Below are 26,255 nucleotides of genomic sequence, written 5' to 3' on the forward strand. Positions count from 1 at the left end.
TAGAACAATAATAAATACACTCAGCTCTTGCCTCCTCCAGCCGTGTTCAATGATCAGAGGGAGAGGTGAGCAGTGGCAGCTGCACATTTTCCTCCCTCCTATCTCTGCTCATTGACTCAGAGACAGCATCCGAACAAGCAAGGAGAAGCACCTGGAATCGGAGACCTCAGGGATTGCTCGTAGGCCCCTTGCTGTGGCCCAATAATGCCAGTTCCCAATGCCAGCTTGACTTCGGATAGTTTAAGCAGCTACTTGCCAAGAGCAATGAACCTCTCCCTGGTGATATAGATAAATCCAACCCAGTAACGAACCCAAACGACATCTATTAAGGAAACACTTTAATTGGACCTCTTGTCTGCAAGTGTTTGTTCCTTTATGCCCATTTCTTTCCCATTACTTGCCACTAAAAAATTCAGCCATGGTCCCTAGACAGCAAAGAAAGTGCAAAGAAAGCGGGGGCGGGGGGGGCGGGGAGGCAAATGCCACTCACTTTCTGAATTTATGAAGTGCAAAAATCAACTAATGTTTGGTGGGGTATTACTCAAAATACATGGCTAAACGCTTGTAAAATAAATATAAATCCACTCTGCACAATTCTTAGCTCGGTGCCCAATGAGCTCTGCAGACTGTATCACATTCAACTTGTTTCTGCTTTGTACATTGTAAAATGTGAGCAATCTTAATTTTAGAAAATGAAACTCACCTGCTCAGAGTTTTGTCGTACTGTATCAGTGCTTGGATCTCCCATAGTTAATAAAGGACCTAGATTATCAGCAGCTGGATGAGATGAGAGAATATCTGTACAACTTCCAATTGGAAAAACAATTTTATTGTTTTGGGAGCAGGTAGTTAGTGAGCCATCAGGACAGTAAGACTGAAGAAAAGCCCGGACACCATCAATGCCAACAAACTGTGAAACAGGTACTCCATTGAAATTTCCAAATCCTGAGTCACACAATTGTGAGTTTCTCCACCTATAAAGTCTAAAAGCTAGTAACAAAAGCAGAAAGGTGAAGAACAAGCAGGAGACAGCAGCTACTGCAGTCACCAGGTACGAAGTGAGCTCACCATCAGATTGTGGGTCTTCAGATGCTGAGATGCTGCTCAGGTCTGAGAGGATTGCAGGGATGGTGTCAGCCAGAACCACAGTCAGAGTGGCTGAAGCAGAGAGAGGTGGCTGCCCATTGTCCTTGACTAAAACCACCAGGCTTTGCTTGAGGGCATCTTTCTCCAGAAAGAAGCGGGCCGTCCTGATCTCTCCCGTGTGGAGCCCCAGAGTGAAGAGCCCTGGCTCGGTGGCCTTGATCAGCTGGTAGGAGAGCCAGGCATTCTGGCCAGAGTCCGCATCCACGGCCACCACCTTAGTGACCAAGTAGCCTGACTCTGAGGAGCGAGGGGCCAGCTCTATCCCCGTGGAGCCGTCGGTGGGAGGGGAGGGGTACAGGATTTGGGGAGCATTGTCATTCTGGTCCAGGATGAAGAGAGTCACTGAGACGTTAGAGCTGAGTGATGGAGAGCCTCCATCCTGGGCCTTGACCAGGAACTTAATCTCCCTGATCTCTTCATAGTCAAAGGAGTGTAGGGCATAGATTGCTCCAGTTTCAGAGTTAATTGAGAGGTAGGTAGGAAGGAAGGTATTTTTGACTTTAGTCTCATGCTCACTTATCTGAGGGTAAGTCACATTGAGCTCATTGGAATTTACTTCTGAGTAGACTTTCTTAGCACTGGGCTGCACAATATCTCTTTCGATGATAGAGTAAATTATTCTGCCATTTTCCTCACAATCAGAGTCATGTGCCTTCAAAATAGTAATGAATTCACTTCTGTGGTTATTTTCCTCAAGATAAAAAGTGAATGCTGTATTTTTAAAGGTGGGTGGGTTGTCATTTTCATCTAATATTTCTAGTGGGAAGTAAGCAGTTGTTGAGAGAGAAGGTATCCCGTGGTCACTTGCTATTATTGTGATGTTATATTCTGAGACCCTCTCCCTGTCAAGGACACTTGCAATCTCCAAGTTGTAATAGAAGAAGAAGAAGAAGAGTTTGGATTTGATATCCCGCCTTTCACTCCCCTTCAGGAGTCTCAAAGCGGCTAACATTCTCCTTTCCCTTCCTCCCCCACAACAAACACTCTGTGAGGTGAGTGGGGCTGAGAGACTTCAGAGAAGTGTGACGAGCCCAAGGTCACCCAGCAGCTGCATGTGGAGGAGCGGAGACGCGAACCCGGTTCCCCAGATTACGAGTCTACCGCTCTTAACCACTACACCACACAGTTGTCAAATGCTTTCTTCAACAGAAACGGAAGTCCTGCTGGTATAGAACATGAGACCTCTCCATTTTCCCCATCATCTCTGTCATTTATATTTATAAGACCTATTACAGTTCCTGGAGGAGAACTTTCTTCAACCTTGCTGAAAAGTGGTGTAATTGCTATCTCTGGTGGATTGTCATTCGCATCCATGACTCTTATGACTACTCTAGCGCGAGTAGACAAGCCAGCCCCATCTTGTGCTTGGACTTCCATTTCATGTGCTATAGATTCTTCAAAGTCAATATTCCCAATGACTGATATCTGCCCTGTTGCGGAATCCAAGTGGAATATTTTGGAAGCTTTGTCTGAAATTTTTCTGAATGAATACATTACCTTTGAGTTTATTCCCTCATCAAGGTCAGTTGCATTCAGAATTAACACGTGCGACCCTTTAAGCATGTTTTCCATAACGTCCGCTTCATACAGAGACTTACTGAAAATAGGAGCATTGTCATTTACATCTGCAACAGCAACACGGATTTCCACCGTACCAGACCTGGCAGGTTCTCCTTTGTCAGCAGCAGTGAGAATTAGTTGGTGTACTTTTTGTTCTTCTCGATCTAACAGCTTTTCAAGGACTAGTTCTGCGTATTTGATCCCATCAACTCCAGTTTGTACATCCAAGGAAAAGTGTCTGTTGCTACTGAGATGGTAGCTCTGGAGAGAATTCGTCCCTAGATCTGGATCCTGAGCCCCTGGTAAAAGAAACCTTGCCCCAAGACCTGAGTTTTCAGCAATTGTTAATTCAAACTCCTCTACAGGGAAGCTGGGTGAGTTGTCATTAATATCAGTTATTTCAACTTTAGCCATAAAAAACTTCACTTTATCCTTCACAAGAATCTCAAAATTTAACAGACATTTTTCTACCTGGTGGCAAATCTGCTCCCTGTCAATTACTTCCTTGATAAACAAATGTCCATTTCTCAAATCAAGTGAAAAATATTGCTTCATACCTCTGGAAATTATCCTGGTGTCTCCACTTGATAACTCCTTTATGCTCAGTCCAAGATCCTTTGCAATATCTCCTACAAAAGAACCTTTCTCCATTTCCTCAGGAATCAAATAATGTATTTGCCCAGAAGCTACCTCCCAGACCATCGCCAGCACAAAGCAAAGCACACTATTCTTTTGATAGCATAGAATCCTTCCAGCCATTTCCAGGTAGACTGTCAGATTGTTGTGCCCTTATTGTCCAGTTTGGACCTTACAAAGGTTCCAAAGGCTCCCTAGATATTTCCTCCTGCAAATCCAGACTTGCTGAACGCGGATGTGAGCTTTGTGTATTTGCAGAATGAGAGCAGAACAGGGATTTGTAGTTCTTGGCTTATGAGCAAACAGCGACACTTAGAGGTTCAATGAATAATTACACCAGTTTTAGTCCTTCCGCAGTGTTTTTCTGGGCGGGGGGAAGACTTCAAGCAAAACCCAATTAATTTTAGATAATAGTCTATTATTCCTAAGGAACACCAAATAGCAACTAGTCATGTGTACCAATTTGCTTTACAATTTTTAAGTCAACCTATGGAAAGATGCTGTTATGTTAATTGTTCTGATCTATCTCCCAATTTCATGCCTATGATGCTCAAGGTTTTCTTACATCTGGTGAACTGGGCCACAAAACTGTTGTTTCTTTCTGCAACAGGCTAAGATGACTAGCCCTCTGAATATGCTTCCCTATTGTTCCTATTTTTCATCAGTAATAATAATAATAATAATAATAATAATTTTATTATTTATACCCCACTGATCTAGATAGCTTGCCCCAGAGTGTTGAAAATAAACACTGAGCATTCAATAAATACATATATAATACTGGGAGAAAGCAAGTGAGAGGGGACAGATTTTGAACTATGTAAACAATCGTTTTTAATTTTCTATTTTCATTATCAGTTGTAGAAGGGGAGTATGCTTAGTAAAACAGTGGATTTTTAAGTGTTGTACAATGCATGACTGCAGTGACTACATTATTACATGAGCACTGCATTATTTATATACATTCATTCGAAATAAGATGGGTTTATGAAGCATTCTATATCCACCCACCATGCTGATGAAGAATTCTATGAAACAGTAGCCAATATCTGGAATTACTGTTCAGTATTGGACATCATAGGGATGTGGGTGGCACTCTGGGTTAAACCACAGAGCCTAGGACTTGCCGATCAGAAGGTCGGCGGTTCGAATCCCCACGTCGGGGTGAGCTCCCGTTGCTCAGTCCCTGCTCCTGCCAACCTAGCAGTTCGAAAGCACGTCCAAGTGCAAGTAGATAAATAGGTACCACTCCTGCGGGAAGGTAAACAGCGTTTCCGTGCGCTGCTCCGGTTCACCAAAAGCGGCTTAGTCATGCTGGTCACATGACCTGTTGTACGCCGGCTCCCTCGGCCAATAAAGCGAGATGAGCGCCGCAACCCCAGAGTCGGCCACGACTGGACCTAATGGTCAGGGGTTACTTTACCTTTTTATTGGACATCATTGTTGAATACACAAAGCTTCACAGCTTGTCTTCCACCATACAAAGTTTGGTACCTCGCTTTATTTAAAGATTTTCAGAGACTTTGAGACTAAAGATTTCATTCTGAACTTTTTATGATTTGAAGGAATTCTATAAAGATTGTCTATTACGTATGTATATGGTCATTGTGTTGCCTAGACATTGTTGGCGTTCTCTTTGCAACACAGGGGATTGTTTGGATACCAGCTGGGACCCAGGCAGCTGAGCCAAGCCAGACAGATCTTAAGTTGGTTTAAGTCATGGAAAGTGGGTATGGTTGGGGAGGATCCGGGGGAGGACTTAGGCTGGATCCTAAGCTCATTGAGAATGGTCATATAACCCAGGTTAGCAAAGTAGGTTGGCAAGGAGGGTGATGTAACCCAAACACCTGTTTTCAAGGCTTGTTTTTCCCTCCGCCAGGCTTAGACATGCTTCAGAATGGAGTTTGGCTCTGGCATACTTTACCCCAGCTTAACTTCACACCAGGTTTTTATGTATAGGATTGCCCTAACCCTAACCCTAACCCTGCCTATGTATTACTATTTGTTCTCTGAGAGCCAGTGTGGTGCAGTGGTTAGAGTGTCAGACTAGGACCTGGGAGACGCAGGTTCAAATCCGGACATGGCCTTGTGTGACCTTGGCCATTCACAGTCCATCAGCCTAACCTACCTTGTTGTGAAGGCAAGATAGGAAGGAAGAGAACTATGTATGAGCTCCTTGCACTCCTTGGAGGAAAGTGGGATACAAATGAAATAAATGAATAATACATTCAAATAAAAGAAAGAAAATGAATCTTAGTTTCCCCCCCAAACAAGGGAAGAATACCGGGTTGATATTTAACCTTCTTGGGGCACAGTTCAAATCCTGATAAAAGTCGGAAATACCCAAACATTTCTTGGCATATCTGGCATATCAGGATTTGTGTAGTGCCCAAAAAAGGTGAAATCATATTTAAAGAAGACTAGTTAAGCCCCTTGTTGAATCAAATGCAATAGGAGCTCAGGAATTGGACAAAATAGAATTTATATCGACTTGGACACCTAGCAATTGTTACAATAATGTTATTGTCAAAATTCCTGTTCCTGTTCCAGAACTTGCCAACCTCAATCTTTCCCAAACAATTTAAGATCTGGCCAACTTTGCTCAGTAAATATATACCGTACATGGGGGTAAAAAACCCAGAGTCAGCAATCAGATTCTGTAGATTACAGCCCTTACTTTGATGCAGTTCAGATTAGACATTTATGTTCCTTAATCAATAATGAAGATGGCAAACCTTGTGTCGGGATAATCAATTAATGCACTTCCTGTTAGATCTGGTGATAGCTGCCCAGGCAACCTGCGGTTTTGTGGGAAATACGTTTTTGTTGAGAACGAAGACTATGTGAACTAGACGTTGTAGCCACAGAAGATGAAATTGTGGGTGAAAATTGATTTTTGCTCCTTGCTTCTTTAAAACTGATACCTAAATGGTGTCTTGCTCCCATGAAACTTTTCAGAATCACTAATACAGCAAGCTCAAATTGAAGGAGATTATGTGGTGAACTTGGGACTTACCTTCATATGCGATGGCAGTGCCCAGTGAAACAAATCTTTTCATCAAGAGTATTTTCAGAGATTATGCTTAGCACAGGTTAACCTTTGAAGATTGCACCAGTTTTAGCTGTGTTAAACTTTTCTGATAGTCCTAATCAAGATGTGTGGTTTAAAGATCTAATACTAGTGGCTACATACTTGGAAGCAGAACACAAATGGTTCCTAAACTCATAGGTGTGTCTGGAAAATTGCTTTAATCAAAAAATTCACGTCAAATCAGATAATGAAATAGACTTTGGTTTCCTAGACTGATTGCATGATCCTTACTTATACGGACTGCTGCAAATTTTATTTGTATTGGAATGTATATTTTTACCTGTCTCTTCATTGGAGGGGATTATGGAATTAACTTGGAAACCCAGCAAATATCCTAAGGCTTAAATATTAAGGTAGTGAATACCTCATTGTTTATGTAAGAACTGGCACATCTCTTAACCTGTGGTTGACAAGGGGAGCCATTGTGGAGGTTCTTTAGTTCAATGTGGAATCCAACATAATAAAGGAAAATCTTTGTAAGCCTGGGAGATAGGCAAACAGAGGGCTGCTACTTAGGAATAAGATTCTCCCAAGAGTCTGGTGAGTTGAAGGACTGCTTAGTCCCAGGAAAGTGGATAGTGCTTTAATTGGCTTTATTTTGCTATTTTGTTCGGGGGTGTGTGTGTAATGGTTTTCTGTAACTTTTGCATTACATATCTTTCTTTTAAAACTCCATATTTTTTTCCGTCTTTCTAAACACTTTATTTGTTTCATAACCAATGTGGTCTCAGCTTATTTTAACACCCTCACACTTAGAAGCTATGTCACGTTACCTTAAAAGGCATCAGGGAAAGCACAGGAAATTGGGAGACTGATAAGGGACGGCCTTGTGGGAATAACCTCTTGTCACTACACTTGGTAGCAATCTGGGAAATGTTCCAAGGACTTAACTGTGACTTTGTTGTTGTCTTCTTATGTTTGATTGTTTGAAGACCAAGTTATATGGTGAAAGTTTGAAGGAGGTAGGTATATATAATCTGGAGAAGAGAAGATTAAGAGGACATGATATCTGTCTTCAAATGTTTGAAGGCTTTTCACTTCCTTCTTTTTTGTGTCTTATCTTACTCTGTGCACTTGTAATTTTGTGCTTTTTATTTAAAGTGTATGTATGTGTGCATAGGCAGCAGGGTAAGCTATAAAGTATCCCAGCAGTTAGTAATACAAGTAGTGAATAATATAGTCAAGCTGAGGGAAATTGACAGAATGCCTTCATTCTCCAGGTGTCCTCTAAACTCCCATCCCGATGTTTATTGTAAGGAAATGGCTCTAAATTATTACAACCACAATAGGTTGGTGAAGCAGATCAGGGAGAATTTCTTCCCTCTGGCCCATGCCTGGTCTGTAAAGCAGGCTATGGTTTGTGGCCTTGGTAGTTTGCCTTGCTGATGCTTGCTGCCCCACCCTAGGGATCCTGTTTCACAAAGCATTTCCATCCATAGATTTTAGAAAGTGATTTTATTATTTTATGAACATACAAAAATGATATTCAAATCTAGCAAACAATATGTAAAAGTACACAGCATCTTTTTCATCTTCTCATAACAAAAAGATGACATTGACAGTGCATAAAAAGAAATATGTGCATTCTATATCTTAAAACTAGCATGTTTCCCTGCTGATTCCAGTTGTATATAAATTGCACTCTTTCCTATCCTGTTTCACTATAATACTACTTGCCACTTCCTTTCATCCACAGACTTCAAAATGCTTCACTATTGTGAATTTTTGTCATTGTAAGAATATAATACAATTCCCAAAACACAAAGGTTTACTGAAAATTCTATTCCAAACTGCACAACTACATAACCACATAACTGTGAAACCACACTGTTATAATATAGTCTATAATTCCTGTTTTAGAGTGTTTACAGTAGCAGTTTATCATAGGCTGATAGCTGGGTTTAACACTAAATTGTCCCTGTCACTGTAGAGAATGAAGATTGGAATCAATTTGGTGTTAAGTCCATCTAGTTGCCACCAGAGTAGTTCCAAACACCATAAATAAACCAACATTAAAGGCCAGCTTTAAATAATGTGATTTAGCATAGTTTACATTGTTCTTTTCAAATACAGTATGCTTCATTATTCCATTGCTGGAAAGAAGTATTGATTAGCTTGCAAACAATTTCTCAGCATCAGCCGCAGTGTTTGAAACTCCCATTTTTCTAGGCACATTTTGCGGCAGAGAATTTCATTAGCACGAGCAGTTTCAGAGCTCTGGACGCACTTCTGTGACTAAGATTTCAGATTAAAACTGCAGAGTGGAAGGAAAAGAGGACCTTTTTCTGTCTCCCTGCTTCCAGCTACTCTCTGAAAACTGGAGAAGAGACCATCTTAAGAATATTAGGGGGTTGGGCAGGGGAAGGACTAGACCATGTGAAAAATGAGCATAATATTTTAGATGCAGTTCATTTTCAGTTTTGTATTCTTCCTATAAAAAAGCACGCCTAGACATTTCATTGTTGCGCCCATAACTAGGTTTAAGGTTCCTTTTAGCTCCTAGCTTTCATATCTCAGTTTTTAACACTGGCCGCAGATTGTGGGTCAATTGCAGGAAAACAGGAATAGTTAAATTTCAGAGAAAACATGTGCACATGTATGTGTATGCACACATGCAGTGTGTGTATGTGGACTCGACAGCCTGGTTTGCACATAACACTAAGCTATGGTTTATTAATTTATGGTTCATTAAACTGCAGCTGACTGTTATGTGTGAACCCAACTCAACAGTTTAACTATGGTTCATTAATAAAAATTTGTAGCTGGTTTATATATCTTAGTATTAACCACAATGTAAGCGCTACATGTCAGCCCGGACCTCCTCCAAAAGCTACAGAGCTGCAAGTGATGAGTGGCAAAAATTTCAAACTGTTCTCTAGGCTTGACTGCTCTCGCTTGTGCTTTTAACTGTTCTGTGATATAATAATCAAGTGAGCATCTAGATTTAGTTCAGTGTTATGTGCAAACTAGGCCAATGAAAGAGAAGTTGCTAACACAAATATAGCTACAGGAAACGGTAGAATTGAGCATTTAGACAGGAAAGTGCACACACAGTGTAACTATGACTAGAAAATAAAGTGTAAATTCACTGAGAAATGGAAGTCCTATGTGCAAGCTTCGCTGAAATAAATGGGAGAAATATTCTCTTACAAAGCTCCCATTCCTTTCAATGTCCCAGTGGACTATGTCCAGACTTCTTCCCCTAACTGATTATACTCATTCATTTGTCTCGCTAGGTCTTCAAATGAAGCTACTGGATACTACTAACAGCTGCATTACAACCAGCAAACAGAATTTCTGAGAAATTGCTATAACCATTGAAAATATTTGAAGGAAAGCAGCAAAGCTAGCATAAAAGTAAACTAAGGAATAATTACAACAATGAGCATGCAATAAAGTCACCTACATTTCTTTAACCAGCTAGATCAAAAGAGCAGTGGGCTATTGTAAAATCCTACAAAGCATAAATATAATTGTCTACTAGGTCAATGTATGTGGACAATCCAGCTACACATTCTCCTACAGAAGCTCCATCGAAATGAATGAGAACAGTACAAGAGCATTTCTGTTCTTTTCTATTTGCTTGCACAAGAGAGTTTCCTGGTATCTTTCTCCTTTAGGCAGAGGACCCATATTTTTTTAGGCCAGGGGTCAAGTTTCTTGCATGAGACTTGATCATTTGGTTATTTGTCTTCAGAGAAAGAATGATGGATGGAGTTGGTCGTCCTCATCTATTGATAGGTAAGCCAGTCATTTTGACCACAGTTTATATTTGCCCCAGTTGCCTGATTGACAATGCAACCCGGGGCTCCAGATCTGGGGGCAGCGTCTTCAGAGAGAGATGCTCTGGCCTGCAAAGGACATAAAAAAGTGCATTGTAATTTTCTGAAAGCTGATGTGGTTTTCATTAGATAAATGCTGCCAAGGCATTAAGCTGCAGTAAGAAGAGTGTAATGAAATGCCATGCTTACCGGACAGGAACATAGCAAACGTTTTCTGAAAACCCAAAATATGAACTGTGACTGTGCGATATAACAATGTTGTACTATGGAGTACTATGAGTTTGGTGGCAATCCCGTTTCTTTTCAGCTTGAACGAACTCAATACAGTGCCTGAGATCATAGCAGGGCACTCATTATACCAAAAACAACTATACCTTTTGTCCAGCAGCAGCTTTGTAGCATTAACGTTTGCTACTAACCTCCATTCCCAAGCCTTCTTTCCTTCATTAGAGTGACACAAATAGTTGTTAGCTTGTTCACACAATCTGTACCCTACTTTTCTATGAGGCAGCTCACAACATTTTCAATAAAACAAGAATAAAATCCAAAATCAGGAAAGCAGCCCAGCTCAAACTAAATACACCAGCTAAGAGACTTATGCCACAATTACTTACCAACAATCACCAAAAAAATCATCTACAGCTAAGCCAAGGTTTGGCTTAGATGGTGGAGGAAAATGGAGCATAGCAGCTGATCTAGATGTGCAGGCAAATATGCACGGGAGGACACAACCCTTAAGGCATGCAAGCAATGTTCAACATATTTTATCAGCCATATTTTGACCGCTACGGCAGGGAATGATTCCTTTCTGAAACCCTAAAAAGTGTTTGCAATGCTGGGCTAGAGGGACCAATGGTCTGGCTTGGTATAAGGCAGCTTTCTATGGGCCAACTGAAGTTTTCAAGTGCTCTGCAAAGACAGTCCCAGGTTAATTCACATTATAGCAGTCTAATGTGGGTATTACTTTGGCGTGGGTCACTGTTGCCAGAAGGGGCACGGCTGGCACACTGGTCAGAGTTAATGAAGAGGTTCTCTTGCTCAGACTGCCACCTGGAGATCCAGGAGCCTCCTCCCAAATAGGCTCCGGTTCCTAAGAAGGAGGAGCACAATGCCATCACAAACAAGTTATGATCTTGGATCCTGACGGTACTTCCTTGTTATCTAGATGAAGTTTCAACTTTCATTCTACCTCTATAAATTATACGCCTCTTCTTTCTCCAGTATCACTCATGGAGTTTAAATGGCTGAATGAAAGATGTGAACTTACTGCTCTAGTTACTGCGCATCTTATCACCAAACGAATGACTCCTCATAATTGCCTTCATGATTCTTTTGAGTCTTACACCATACTTTAATAATTAGTTTTTAGCTTCGTAACTCTCACCATTTTTTAACATATATCTCTTTTGTTTCCCAAATGGTTCTCTTACCCAGTTTCTCTTCAGCCAATTTTAGTCTTCCATGCTGCTGTTGGAAATTGGGACTTCCTTCCGGAAGATTTATTGTATTGTTCTAATCCCCATATTCACACCAAGGAATGACATATCTTCAATAACTCCCCATAATTATCATTCTTCCACTCACCGTATATTCTCCTCCCCTTTAGCAAGAACATCATTTACACAGAGCATTCAGAATATATTCATAAAAAAGTCTCATTGCCAATAATGTATTCCAGTTTCATTAATTCACAATCTGTCTTACATTTCTCTGAAATAATATTTACTATGTAGTGATGAATATATTGGATTCTCAATTTACTACCCTATTTAAGCCATATATAGCAAAAGCCCAATTGATTTGCAAATTAAGCCTCCAACTTAAAGCATTCTCTCGTTTCAAAAAGGCTTCCCTTAGGTAAAATACCCTAACTCAGAGTTATTTTCAGAAGTGGAAAGAATGAATTTCTGGGTAAATGTGATTAATGAAGTTTGGTACTCAATGGACAGACATTATATTTGAAGAATCTGCAACGAAATACTGCAATCCATTTCCACAAATGACATGTAAACTGGTTTTTGTCTTTCCCATATATGTAATATTAAATCTGGTCTGAAAGTTTGGGGAATGTGCAGTGCAACAAAAGGAGAGAAGTATATTGTGTGAGTGTTTTGACTATTGATCCAAACCCCTAAAATGTATTTTATATAATTGACTTTTCATTTCTATTCTTTGTATACAGTGGTACCTCAGGTTACAAACTAAATTCGTTCTGGAGGTCCGTTCTTAACCCGAAACAGTTCTTAACCTGAGGCACGCTTTCGCTAATGGGGCCTCCTGCTGCCGTCATGCCACCGGCGTGCGGTTTCCGTTCTCATCCTGGGGCAAAGTTCAGAACCTGAGGTACTACTTCTGGGTTGGCGGAGTTTGTAACCCGAGGTGTTTGTAACCTGAAGTGTTTGTAACCCGAGGTACCACTGTATCGTATTGTTTTATTGCTATGGCCGATGGCTGACGCAAATGAAGATTCATTCATTCATTCATTGTGTGAGTGAACCTCATTCCACACAAGCATACCTCACTTAGCACTTTGTTGAATCCCATCCTTAAAAATTAAATATTAGAAAACAAATTCCCAACAGTGTTCTCACCTGAACCCCATGTTGACTTTCACCTGCATGACTGGGGACACCTTCAGAATCATTGGAACTCCTTGGATTCACCTGAGTGTTAGGAGGCTCCACAGAGAAAACAGGAAACAGGGGCCTGAGAAACCGGAACTCGCTGTTCAGAGACCCACCAGCTAAGCACACCTCATAGTTGTAAGCCTGGGATAGAGATCCAGCACCAGAATCCGCAGAGTTCTCCTGGGAATCAGGTCCCACCGGGAAATTGGCTGTGGAGTTGTAGGTTCCTATGAACTTTTCACGTTTCTGCAACTTGATTACAACAAAGGCCACTACAGAAATGAGAAAGATGCTTGAGATGGCAGCCAAGCAGATGATCAAATACATCGTCAGGCTGGGGTCTTCCTCCTCCACTGTTTCCTCCTTTGGGAGAGCCACACTTTTCAGATAAGGGTCAGAGAAGCCGTCCACTAGAAGGATTCTGAGCGTGGCAGAGGTGGACTGGGGAGGATGGCCATTGTCTCGGACCACCACAATCAGATTCTGCTTGAAGCTGTCTCGGTTGCTGACCGGCCTCAGGGTGGTCACTTCTCCATTCTGGGCCCCCACCGTGAACAGACCCGGCTCTGTGGCCTTCAGCAGTTGGTAGGAAAGCCAAGAGTTCTGTGCAGAATCCCTGTCCACAGCCACCACCTTGGTGACCAGGTAGCCAGTCTCTGCCCCTCGGGGAACCAGGTCATTCGAGGGGGAAGTGCCATTCTGGAGAGGGTAGAGGATGAAGGGGGCATTGTCATTTTCATCCACGACCTGAACGCGGATGGGAACTTCGGAGCTCAGTGGAGGGGAACCTGAATCCACAGCCCTCACCGTCACATGGCAATCTTGTACTTCCTCATAATCCAGAGACCGGATGGCATACAGGTTCCCCGTTTCAGAGTTGATGGAGATGTAAGAGGATGTGGGGCCATCATTGACCTTCCCAGGCAAAAGCGAGTAGGTCACTTTGGCATTCTGCGCTGTGTCCAGATCAACAGCATGGACGAAACCGATCAGAAGACCAGGAATATTGTTTTCTCTTAACTGCATTTCATAGAATGTCTTTTCAAACACTGGAGGGTTGTCATTGACATCTGAGATTTGCACATGAAGTATTCTTGTGGAAGTGAGTCTGGGAGAGCCCCTGTCCATGGCTGTAATGGTGATGTTATACTCAGAGGCTTGTTCTCTGTCCAGTGGTTGTTGGGTTACCAGCTGGTAATAGTTGTTCTCTGTGGGTTTGAGCACAAATGGCAGATTTACTTCAGTGGTGCAGGCAGTTCTGCCACTGTCTCCAGAGTCCACATCTGTGACACTGAAGAGGGCCACCACTGTGTCTGGGGGAGAGTCCTCAGGTAAGGGACTGGTGATGGATGTGATTGTAATCTCTGGAGCATTGTCGTTCTCATCCTCAATCTCTACAATGACTTTACAGTAAGCAGAAAGGCCTCCTCCGTCTGTAGCTCTGATGTTCATCTCATAATTTGTGTTTTCTTCATAATCAATTATACCTGAGATAGTAAGTTCCCCAGTATTTTTATTTAACCTGAATGGTCTCTGCACATTTTCTGGCACTTGGCTAAATGAGTAAGTGATTTCAGCATTGGAACCAATATCCTTGTCTCTGGCTTCAACTCTTGTGACTAATGTACCCAATGGGCTGTTTTCCATCAGTTTTTCCTGGTACACAGATTTATTAAATAGAGGAGCATTATCATTGGTGTCCAGAACATCTATGATGATTTGTGCTGTTCCAGTTTTGTGGGGTATTCCTCCATCAGCAGCTGACAGAATTAGGAAAAGCTTTGCTTCCACCTCACGGTCTAATGGTTTCTCCAATACTAGGTCTGCATATTTAGTACCATCACTGTGACTCTGCACATCCAACCTAAAATACTTATTAGGACTAAGTGTGTAATTCTGAACAGTATTTTTTCCTTTGTCTGAATCTTGAGCTCTCTCCAAAGGGAATACAGTATTTATGTGAGTTTGCTCAGGTATTTCAAAAATAAATTGATCTTTCGAGAATTTGGGGGAATTATCATTCACATCCTCTATTTGAACTTCAATTCTATATAGCTTCAATGGATCTTCTAGCACAATTTCAGAGAGCAGAACACAATGGTCATTCTGACCACAGAGAGCCTCTCGATCTATCCTATCCTTTAATATCATGTTGCCAGAATGAGGATCCAGCTGGAAATACTGCTTGCTGCTCTTAGAAACCAGCCGGGCTCTCCGAGCAGACAGCTCCTTTGCATCCACTTTCAAATCTTTCAGCACATTAGCCACCAAGGACCCTGTTTTCCTTTCCTCTGGCACTGAATATTGGATGGAATTGCATATTGCCCCATACATGCAGAGAGACAGAAAGAAAAAAGTCACTTGCCTGTTCCTGTTATTCATTTCCATTGCTCCAGATTCACTCAAGACAGATTGAACAACAGAAAAATATGTTAGCTGTATCCCTTTGCTGTATTTATTCCTGAAAATGCACACCGCTGTCTCCCTCCTCCTGATTTTTTTTGCAATGAAGACCTGTATCTCTTTTGCTTCCAGATTGTTTTGCCCTTGTCTATGCTTTCCAGAGATTAATCTTTTAAGAATATGTGCTGTGCAATGGCACCATCTTGTGTTTGAAATACATATAACTGCAATCTTTGTCAGTTAGCTGGTCCTCACCCCTTACTATTAATATCTATACAAAGCTCCTTATAGAGAAAGATATGGATGCAGATCTTGGGGTTTGCAGTTAATGTGAGCCTGTTTGTGAAGGTGAATAAATAACATTGACCCCATATTAACTGGAAGGTATGGAATGTGTATACAAATTCATTATATGAACATGGAATTTTGAACACAGCTCAGGCCATCACTCAACTAAAGCCAGCTAATGTAAACTAACCTCTGGATACATTTCACACATTAATGAGACAATATCTGAAAAATACAAACAATTGCCAACAATGGAGGCTGGCATGTTAAGGCAAATGGGGTACTGCCCCATCCACCTCTCTGTCTTGATTCTTACATACTACCAGTTCTGGAGGTGGCACTGCTCCTCACATGCTATCATTAGTTCTGGCTCCACCTACTGTTGGTCTCCCTTCCTTCTGCCCTACCAGTCCCAATAGATATGGTGGTGTTAGCTGTATATATGGGTGGCACTGTGCAAGGAGGGTAGAGGTCGCAAGCAGGAAATTTAAGTTAGTCATGCTTTACCTGGTGCTCTGTTAATCCCACATGGTGTCAGAATGGAGACTATCTATGTTCCCTGCAGTGTTCTGACAGCCTCACAAAACAGAAAGGTAGTCACAGGTTAACACTCAGAGAATACTAGGAGGCCCAGCTACTGCAGCCACAGTGTTTATCTCTCAAAATAACAGGCAAAAGAGAGGCCTGGAAACTGAGAGTACCTGCAGGAAGGCTCTGCTGGTGCAGCTACTGACGGGGTATCACTCCAGAAAAGGAGGAAAGAAAACAGAGGCAGAGGCGAGACCTGGAACTAAGAGAGTCTACAATGACCCATAAAGGTGAGTCCAAGCCATCTATGACCCCTCTGAACAGGGCTACTCCATCCCTGGTTGATTTCCACATTGCATGAATAGTTTGATTTCCAGCACCCTGAAGGCTGGCCATTTTAGATAAGCAGATTCCAAAGGTTCTTCCAGACATCTGGACACAGGAACAGCGAGTAACACTCTTTTGTGCACTATGGAGCCAGCAGTAGGGAATATAATCCTCTCAAGGAGACTCACAAATGTCCAGATATAACTGTTTTAAAACAGACAAAGAAGAGCTAGAGAAGCACTTTCTACCTCATTGCAAAGTAATGTTTGAGCCGGTCTAATTCCACTCTCGCAAGCAGGATGGTCAAAGAAAGAAAACTTGGGAGTCAGCAGGAGGTTGCAGACTTAGACACTACAAACTAACTCATGTGATGTTAACCTGGCAAAGGGAAGGAATACAGCAGGTAACCCAAAGACTGCCCTTAGTGTGGCAAGTCACCCTACAGCAAGAAGACAGTCAGACATTATCAGAAAAGGGGGCATTATGCTGCAGTGTGCTGTTCTAAACACATCATAGCACTGGTTCTCCAAAAAGACCACCTGGGAGCCATTGGTAATGGTCAGAATGAGCCTCCATGGATTACCACCATTGTCTTGGGAGAGCTTTCAATTGAATTTAAAATTGTCATGGGGCAGGTGTCAAAGTGACCCCAACTTCATTGTACAGGAAGCTAAAGGCTTCTACTTCGACTTTATTTTGCTCTCAGAAGGGGTTGGGTCTTTCTGCAGAGTAAAGCATTCTGGGGGAGGTTGCCCAGGAAAATGCCTGTACCACATCTACTTTTCAGAAACAGCTAAACATCCTTTTAAAATGTTGGAATCCTAGAAGCCAAGACCCCAGTTTTGGGCAAGCACTCTTTGGTGAGAGAACCTCAGCAGAGATTTAGCATCACACAACAAGCAGCAGAGAAAAACATGGAAATTTAAGGAAAACCTTAAAACGTGCCCTTCAAGTAAGTCCCCAAATGTCCAGTTTTCAAAGTTCTTTTCACTGTATCCCATTTCCCTAGCATATCAACCACATGTTTTGCAAGCCATAACATGGTTTACTAGCAAAACTCTTCAGAGGTCAGATTCATGTGTTTTTCCATACAGCAGCCAGAAAAGATGCACAATCAGTTAAAACATTGCTTAGCTATAAAAGGTAAAAGTTTCTAAATATTGATAGACACAAACACTAGTTTGAGCCTCTGTTCTGGTATGAAACAAAAAAGCCTGGTTAAAACCATGAGGGTAGAATGACCTCCTTACAACAAAGGCTTCTTGACCCATTTCCTCTCCAGGTGAGCAGTGATGACTGCCTGGCAGGACAGCTTACTCTACGGTTTAACCCCTTCATGTGCCATCTAGATTCAAACATCCTAGAGGTATATGTGACTGGAACCCTACCATCAAAAACACTACTTAAAAATTAAGAGAGAATGACTAACCACTAGAGCTGTATGTTGGCTCTGCATGAAGCACAAATTCTGAGGTGTTCGTGGGTGATTTGGGTGAGATTTTCACACACAATCAAGTGTGTCATTAACAAGGTGTCTGGAGTTGGAGCAGAACTGCTTAAAGTCCTGAGTCTCAGACTGCTACTTTGTTTTTAGTTTTTTTATAAAAGAAGAAGTCAGTAACTTAGTCATCTATAAAGCAAAATGTTGAGGGAATGTTCTAGGGTTTATTAGGCAGATATGGAGGTGTTGCAATTGCTAAGGTCACTTTGTTACGTTGCTAAGCAATCAGAAGTAAGGAATCGGGAGGCATTCTCTCTATCTTTGCTTTCTTTCAACAGGAACAGCCTGCAGTGAGAGGTACAGCAATGGGAATAAAGCAAATTATGGCTAGCACCTTTAGTATATAGTATGTCTATCTTACAAATATTGATCAGGGCAGGCCTTTTCTTTTATGGAAATACAATTATGGATAAAGCTTAACCCTTTCACATTCTGTCTGTCAGGCAACTTATTACCTGTGTGATATACTTTTGAACCTTTTACTTAAGAACAGCAGCTTGTGACATTATGAATGCTGAAAACATGTTGAGACTGAATTGGGACTTGAACTGGACAAATTCATTTTGTAAAGGGACAAACTGGAACTAGAACTAATCCCTTTTTGGACAGGATAAAGTAGAACTTTCCAAGCACTGCTAGTAACAAGTTCCTGCTTGGCAGGGGGTTGGACTCGATGGCCCTTGTGGTCTCTTCCAACTCTATGATTCTATGATTCTATGATTCTATGATTCTATGATTCTAACATGTAGAAGCTTAAATCAATTACAGAAAAATAGCATTAATTCATAAATTAATCTGGTTAAAAAGTAGGTGTAATCTAGAAACTTCCTTTATATCTTAATACCTAAATTATTAAATTTTCCTTTTCATATCAGGTTATTGAATGTGGTCAGCTTCTTCATTAAACAGATATAAATTATATATGTTCTTTGATATCAAGTATGCAGTGATGTTAACCAATTAAATTTTAGATATTGACAGTTTGGAAGAACTGAAACACTTTTTTAAAAATTCTGAATTCCTGGCACAGTTCTAGGATTGAGAGAGGTGTTACTGCACTTTCCTGGTAAACAAGGCAAGAGTTTTTAAAGTTTAAGAGAATATTGTAAGCATTCAGAAAAGGTGGGATCATAAGACTGATGTACAGGAGAGAAATGGAGAAATCATTGGGTTCTAGGTCACTTGGTCCTACGTATTTGGATATTGGTCCTACCCACTTCGGCCTTGGAGGCTTGGCCAGAGAAGAATGTGGTCCTTGACAGGAAGATCCCCAACCCCCTGTTCTACAGAGAAGTAAAAAAAAAAAAACAAACCAATGCCCTGAAAAATAAAAATAACAGAAGATCAAAGAAAGGTTCAAGGAACTAAAATGGCTCCAAGTGAAGAGAGTAGGTGGGTTAAAAAAGAAAGGCAAGAACAAATATTATTAAATGGCTATAAAAGAGGCATTTCAAAATTTACAAACTGCAACATAAAGAATTAACCAAAATAGGATGATGTGAAGAAACAGATAAGAAAAGTGACTTATGATGTAATATGCTTTCTCCAACTATAATTACTAATCGCTCACCTGTTTCCCTGATTCTGTTTTCCCCGCCTGGTCAGGAATATCTTGGGAAGCAGACGGAGGGGTCTGGTTCACATTGAGGTTTGGGTCCCCCACAGAAAAAACAGGAATGAGGGGCCTGAGGAACCTGAACTCGCTGCTCAAGGACCCACCGGTTAAGCAAACATCGTAGTGGTAACTCCTGGAAAGCGACCCGCTCTGAGAATCGCCACAGTTCTCTGGGATGTCGGGTCTGGCAGGTGGGAAGTGAGGAGGGGCAGCGATAAAACTTTCCCTGGGATCCCTCCTGCAGATCTTGATGGCAGCAAAGGAAACAATGCAAACGAGGAACACAAAGGAGACTGCAGCCAGGCAGATCACCAGATACAAGGTCAAGGTCCCATCTTCTTCGTGTTCCTCTTTACTGACCTCCACAGCCTTCATATAAGGATCCGAAAAGCCACCCACGGGAAGGACATGGAGCATGGCAGTGCTGCTCTGGGGAGGGAGCCCGTTGTCCCTGACCACTATCAGGAGTCTCTGCTTGCTGGTGTCTCGCTCGCTCAGGGCTCTCCTGGTTCTCACTTCCCCATTCTGGGCTCCGATGCTGAAAAGACCAGGGTCTGTGGCCTTCAGCAGCTCATAGGAAAGCCACGAGTTCTGGCCAGAATCTCCATCCACAGCCACCACCTTGGTGACCAGGTAGCCGGCCTCCACCGACTTGGGGACCAGCTCATTGCAGGGGGATGTGCTGTTCTGAAGAGGGTAGAGGAAGAAGGGAGCGTTGTCGTTTTCGTCTAGGATTACGACTCGGACAGTAACTTCTGAGCTGAGGGGAGGAGACCCTCCATCTGTAGCCCTCACCGTCACTTTGAAATCTTTGATCTGCTCATAATCCAGAGATCGGAGGGCATACAGATTTCCACTTTCAGAGTTGACTGAGATGTAAGAGGCCACAAGGCCATCAGTAACCTTCCCAGGCAAAAGGGAGTAGGTGACCTTGGCATTCTTCTCGGTGTCCAGATCAGCAGCATGGACTGAGCCAATGAGCAGTCCTGGAATATTGTTTTCCCGTATCTGCATTTCACATGAAGACGTTTCAAATACTGGAGGGTTGTCATTGATATCTGAGATCTTAACATTAATCATTCTTGTTGAAGTGAGCCTGGGGGAGCCTTGGTCAACGGCTGTGATGGTGATATTATATTCCGGGACCTTCTCTCTGTCCAGGTAGCTTTGGACCACAAGCTGGTAATAGTTATTCATAGTGGATTTTAAGACAAAGGGAAGGTTTGTCTCCACAGAGCACACGGTTCTGCCATTGTCTCCAGAGTCTCGGTCTGTGACTGTGAAGAGAGCCACAAGTGTCTCCAGGGGAGAATCCTCTGCCAGAGGACTAGTGATGGATACGATGGACACTTCAGGGACATTGTCATTCACGTCTTCAATCTCTACCAGGACCTTGCAGTGACCTGAAAGATCCCCTCCATCTGTTGCTCTGATGCTCATGCTGTAACTGGTTTCTTTTTCAAAATCAATTTGTCCCAAAACAGTTATTTCCCCAGTGAGATCATTTAAGTGGAAGCAACGGTGTATTTTTTCAGGTACCCGATCAAATGAGTACGTTATTCGTGCATTTGAACCAAAATCTGAATCTGTAGCTTCCACTTTGGAGACCAGGGTGTCCCTAGGGCTGTTTTCCTTTAACCTTACTTTATATTCAGAATGAGTAAACTGAGGGAAATTATCATTGATGTCCAAAACCTTGATATTTATCTGAACTGTGCCTGTTCTCTGTGGCTCTCCTCCATCTGCAGCTGTGAGAGTCAGTCCAAACTCTGCTGCTTCTTCCCTGTCTAGAGGTTTCACCAAAATAAGGTCCAAATATTTGTTTCCACTTTCATCACTTTTTACTTGGAGCCAGAAATGCTCATTGGAACTCAGAGTGTAGTTTTGAACGTTATTTTTATCCAAATCTGTATCTTGTGCAGATTCCAAAGGGAATTGGGTGTTGATAGGGACATTCTCTGGAATATATAGCTTGAATTCCTTTTTTGAGAATTTGGGAGTATTGTCATTTACATCTTTTATCTCTATCTCTATACTGTAGATCTTTAAGGGGTTTTGGAGCACAATTTCAGAGAGCAGCAAGCAAGGATCAGTCTCACCACACAAAGCTTCCCTGTCTACTTTATCATTTATCAGCAGATTCCCAGTGTGGGTATCAAGGTGGAAATACTGCTTTGTGCTTTTGGACACTAGCTGGGCTCTGCGAGCAGACAGCTCCCCTGTTCCCAGTTTCAAATCCTTCAGCACATTAGCCACCAGAAATCCACTTTTCTTTTCTTCAGGCACAGAATAGCGTATTGAGATACACATCACTCTAGACACAGAGAATAAGAGGAAGAGATACAGACCTTGCCTGTTCCTGATGCAGTCTTCCATGGTTTCTCTCCCTTCTTGGTAAGATATATAGGTTCCGGCCAAAAGACCAATTTTTCGGTTTTCTCCTGTGGCTCCCTGTGCTGTTGTGTAAATTGTTTCTTTTTCCTCCTGTCGTGGTCAATGCTTGCTCCCTTGAATTTTGTATTTCCTTTCTAGAAAAGGAGTCTGCACCTTTCTAGTTCAGTTATCTCTGTTCATAGCTTCCCCTCAGTGCTGCTACAAAGCAATATTGTGAATAAAAAATAATGTGCTTGCCAATATTGCCACCTTGTGGTTCATCTAAGAAAAATGTGTTAATAGCCTAGAAAGTCCATTTGACAGCAGGCCAGTGAAAATTGAGTTTAGATTCATGCTCATTTAACTGTTAGCTCATGTGTACATGAGATCATAATTTTCTTAATCATGCCAATAAATAGAAAAAAGAATAATTTGATAAGTACATTACATTTCAAACCTTACTTACATTTCCGCGTATCCTGTTCTTTCAGTGAGCATAAGTCATCAACCAAGTATCATTGATTGAATATAATAATTTTTATTCATTCAGAATATAATCATATTATACTAATTATCCTCACCTGACATCTCAGACGCGTTTCTTCTTCATTACAAGACACTTCTTGGGACCCACTGGAACTCCTTGGATTCACCTGAGTGTTAGGAGGCTCCACAGAGAAAACAGGAAACAGGGGCCTGAGAAACCGGAACTCGCTGTTCAGTGACCCACCAGCTAAGCACACCTCATAGTTGTAAGCCTGGGATAGAGATCCAGCACCAGAATCCGCAGAGTTCTCCTGGGAATCAGGTCCCACCGGGAAATTGGCTGCAGAGTTGTAGGTTCCTATGAACTTTTCACGTTTCTGCAACTTGATTACAACAAACGCCACTACAGAAATGAGAAAGATGCTTGAGATGGCAGCCAAGCAGATGATCAAATACATCGTCAGGCTGGGGTCTTCCTCCTCCACTGTTTCCTCCTTTGGGAGAGCCACACTTTTCAGATAAGGGTCAGAGAAGCCGTCCACTAGAAGGATTCTGAGCGTGGCAGAGGTGGACTGGGGAGGATGGCCGTTGTCTCGGACCACCACAATCAGATTCTGCTTGAAGCTGTCTCGGTTGCTGACCGGCCTCAGGGTGGTCACTTCTCCATTCTGGGCCCCCACCGTGAACAGACCCGGCTCTGTGGCCTTCAGCAGTTGGTAGGAAAGCCAAGAGTTCTGCGCAGAATCCCTGTCCACAGCCACCACCTTGGTGACCAGGTAGCTAGTCTCTGCCCCTCGGGGAACCAGGTCATTCGAGGGGGAAGTGCCATTCTGGAGAGGGTAGAGGATGAAGGGGGCATTGTCATTTTCATCCACGACCTGAACGCGGATGGGAACTTCTGAGCTCAGTGGAGGGGAACCTGAATCCACAGCCCTCACCGTCACCTGGAAATCTTGTACTTCCTCATAATCCAGAGACCGGATGGCATACAGGTTCCCCGTTTCAGAGTTGAGGGAGATGTAAGAGGATGTGGGGCCATCATTGACCTTCCCAGGCAAAAGCGAGTAGGTCACTTTGGCATTCTGCGCTGTGTCCAGATCAACAGCATGGACCGAATTGATCAGAAGACCTGGAATATTGTTTTCCCTTAATTTCATTTCATAGAATGGCTTTTCAAACACTGGAGGGTTGTCATTGACATCTGACACTTCAACATGAAGTATTCTGGTGGAAGTGAGTCTGGGAGAGCCTCTGTCCGTGGCTGTGATGGTGATGTTATACTCAGAGGCTTGTTCTCTGTCCAGTGGTTGTTGGGTCACCAGCTTGTAATAGTTGTTCTCTGTGGGTTTGAGCACAAATGGCAAGTTGACTTCAGTGGTGCAGGCAGTTCTGCCACTGTCTCCAGAGTCCACGTCTGTGACACTGAAGAGGGCCACCACTGTGTCTGGGGGAGAGTCTTCAGGTAAGGGACTGGTGATGGATGTGATGGTAATCTCTGGAGCATTGTCGTTCTCATCCTCAATCTCTACAATGACTTTACAGTAAGCAGAAAGGCCCCCTCCATCTGTGGCTCTGATGTTCATCTCATAATTTGTGTTTTCTTCATAATCAATTGTTGCTGCAGTAGTAAGTTCCCCGGTGTGTTTATTTAATTTGAATATTCTCAACATATTTTCTGAGACTTGCCTGAATGAATAAGTGATATGTGCGTAGGAACCAAGATCCCTGTCAGTGGCTTCAACTTTGGTGACCAGTGTACCTGGTGGAATGTTTTCGAGTAGTTGCACATTATATACAGATTTATTAAAGTGAGGGGCATTGTCATTGGTGTCCAGAACTTGAACAATAATTTGTGTACTTCCGCTTCTTCTTGGGATCCCTCCATCAACAGCTGACAGCATTAATGTAATCTGTGGCTTCTCCTCACGGTCTAGCGGTTTCTCTAACACCAATTCCGCATGTTTGCTACCATCACTGTGACTTTTCACATCCAGCCTAAAATGTTCATTTGGACTAAGGGTGTAGTTCTGAACAGCATTTTTTCCTTTGTCTGAATCTTCAGCTTTTTCCAAAAGGAATCGGGTATTCGTGGGTGTCTGCTCAGGTATTTCCAAGACAAACTGTTTTTCAGAGAATATGGGGGAATTATCATTCACGTCCTCTATTTGAATCTCAATTCTGTGCAGCTGCCATGGCTTTTCCAGCACCATTTCACAAAGCAGAACACAAGGGTCATTCTGACCACACAGGGACTCTCGGTCTATTTTATTTTTTATTATCACATCCCCAGACTGGGGATCCAGCTCAAAATACTGCTTGGCAGTCTTAGAAAGCAGCTGCGCTCTCCGAGCAGACAGCTCCTTTACTTCCATTTTCAAATCTTTCAGCAGATTAGCCACCACAGACCCACTTTTCCTTTCCTCAGGCACTGAATAGCGGAAGGACTCACACACCCCACCACAGGTACAGAGACAGATAAAGAAGAGACAAACTTGCCTGCTATAACGGAGGATTTTCATTTTCTTTCCCAGCTTTGTTCTCAAGGCAGGTTGCAATCCAAGGTGCCTCTTTGTAAAGCAGTTGCCAGAATTGCCCTTTTCTCTGTTATAAGGTCCCTTTGTTGTCCTTGTTTCGTGAAGTAGATGCAGCAGTGCTTGCCTCCTACAGATTCTGCAGATTTTGTTGCAATCAAGAGCTGCTACCCTTTTTTCAGATTCCTTTCTTCTAATGGTCACAGCTTCTGGCACCGCGCAGCAGCTCTGATTTCCACTGCCTGTGCAATTGCACCACCTTGTGTTAGAAGTTAAACGCAGCAGCTGTAAGAGCACTCAGACATTGTTGATAAGCACAGAACAGTTCTTCTCAAACTCTTTCCGCCCCCTGCACCAAGACTGATCACTGCCAAATAGCTGAGTGTCTTGGTGGACCACCTAATGATCTTTTAGCTTGTTGTAGCAACTGTAATGAGCTGTTGCTAGATTGTATTTGTATAGTGTTGTATTTTTATTGCTTTTTTATTTCCTATATTGTATTTTATTATATTACCATCTGAATTCCATAGACAAAATACAAAATACTGTAATAAAAGTAAAATTCAACATAAGAAGTAAAATAAGCAATAAAAGTACAATGGGAAGCTAACGTGCTAAACCCACCATTCATAGGTGCTGGTCTCCACGGATGACCTGAATAAAGCTTGCAGACCACTGGTGGTCTACAGGCAACAGTTTGGAAACCCCTAGCATAGAATATTCTTTGATATTTAATGCCTGTTACGTTTACATTTTATAAACAGTAAATAATTATACTCATACATACACACAAACACATTTCTTCACCATAAAACTCAGTGAGATGTTTAGAATATGAAGGGAACAACATTGGCATGACTATATCCTCATAGCAAAAAGGTATGCAGGGAGGCCAAGGAAAAAGAAATGAAAGATGAACACTGATCTTTAAGGTCCCTCTTCATCTGATAATGTTTAGGATGCCCAGGGAAAACCACGAAGATGTCCAGCCCTCATCTAGACCTATCATCAGAAAGTTCACAGTTCCATTCACAGAGATTCAGGAACTGAAATTCCATTAGTAAAATGTCTCCAGCATCCCCTTGTGGAAGTGACCCTGGCAAGGCTCTCTCATTACTTCATTTAAGATGGCCTTTAACCTTCTCGCCCAAGCCATGCTGCTTTGCTATGAATCTCTGATTGAGTTCTAGAAGTGCCTGTTGCTGATGATGCAATGACAAGGAGAAATAGAGCAGCTGGAACTCTCACTTGGTCCCCGCTAGTAAGCCCACCACCACTGGGACCAGGTAGGACACACACACACACACACACACACACACACACACACACACACCAATTGGCTCTGGAGAAAAGGCTTTTTA

General features: G+C 42.3%; 1 protein-coding gene and 1 pseudogene across 2 annotated transcripts; both read right to left on the minus strand.

Moving 5' to 3' along the window:
- Positions 1-685: 685 nt before the first annotated feature.
- Positions 686-3,776, minus strand: LOC308481847 (protocadherin gamma-A12 pseudogene; annotated as a pseudogene). The gene is made up of 2 exons: positions 2,266-3,776; positions 686-2,008 (listed from the first exon to the last, which is right to left on the minus strand). The product of its transcript is annotated as a protocadherin gamma-A12 pseudogene (transcript).
- Positions 3,777-7,869: 4,093 nt separating this feature from the next.
- LOC308481848 (uncharacterized protein) lies at positions 7,870-25,343 on the minus strand. Its single transcript, XM_081014555.1, has 3 exons — positions 22,459-25,343; positions 19,460-21,988; positions 7,870-10,284 (listed from the first exon to the last, which is right to left on the minus strand). The coding sequence occupies exons 1-3, from the start codon at positions 24,880-24,882 to the stop codon at positions 10,165-10,167; spliced, it is 5,073 nt and encodes a 1,690-aa protein (XP_080870681.1). The 5' UTR covers positions 24,883-25,343; the 3' UTR covers positions 7,870-10,164.
- Positions 25,344-26,255: the final 912 nt, after the last annotated feature.

This window comes from Podarcis pityusensis (assembly GCF_964106645.2).
Source record: "Podarcis pityusensis genome assembly, chromosome: 7".
NCBI lineage: Eukaryota > Metazoa > Chordata > Lepidosauria > Squamata > Lacertidae > Podarcis > Podarcis pityusensis.

Excerpts from the sequence above, each read along its gene's own strand:
- LOC308481848 (XM_081014555.1), bottom strand. The coding sequence starts at position 24,882 with ATGAAAATCCTCCGTTATAGCAGGCAAGTTTGTCTCTTCTTTATCTGT. Across the intron at positions 21,989-22,458 it reads AAACGCGTCTGAGATGTCAG|GAGGAAAAAGAAACAATTTA; the intron begins GTGAGGATAATT and ends TGACCACGACAG. Across the intron at positions 10,285-19,459 it reads AAACAGAATCAGGGAAACAG|GCCAGAGCATCTCTCTCTGA; the intron begins GTGAGCGATTAG and ends TGTCCTTTGCAG.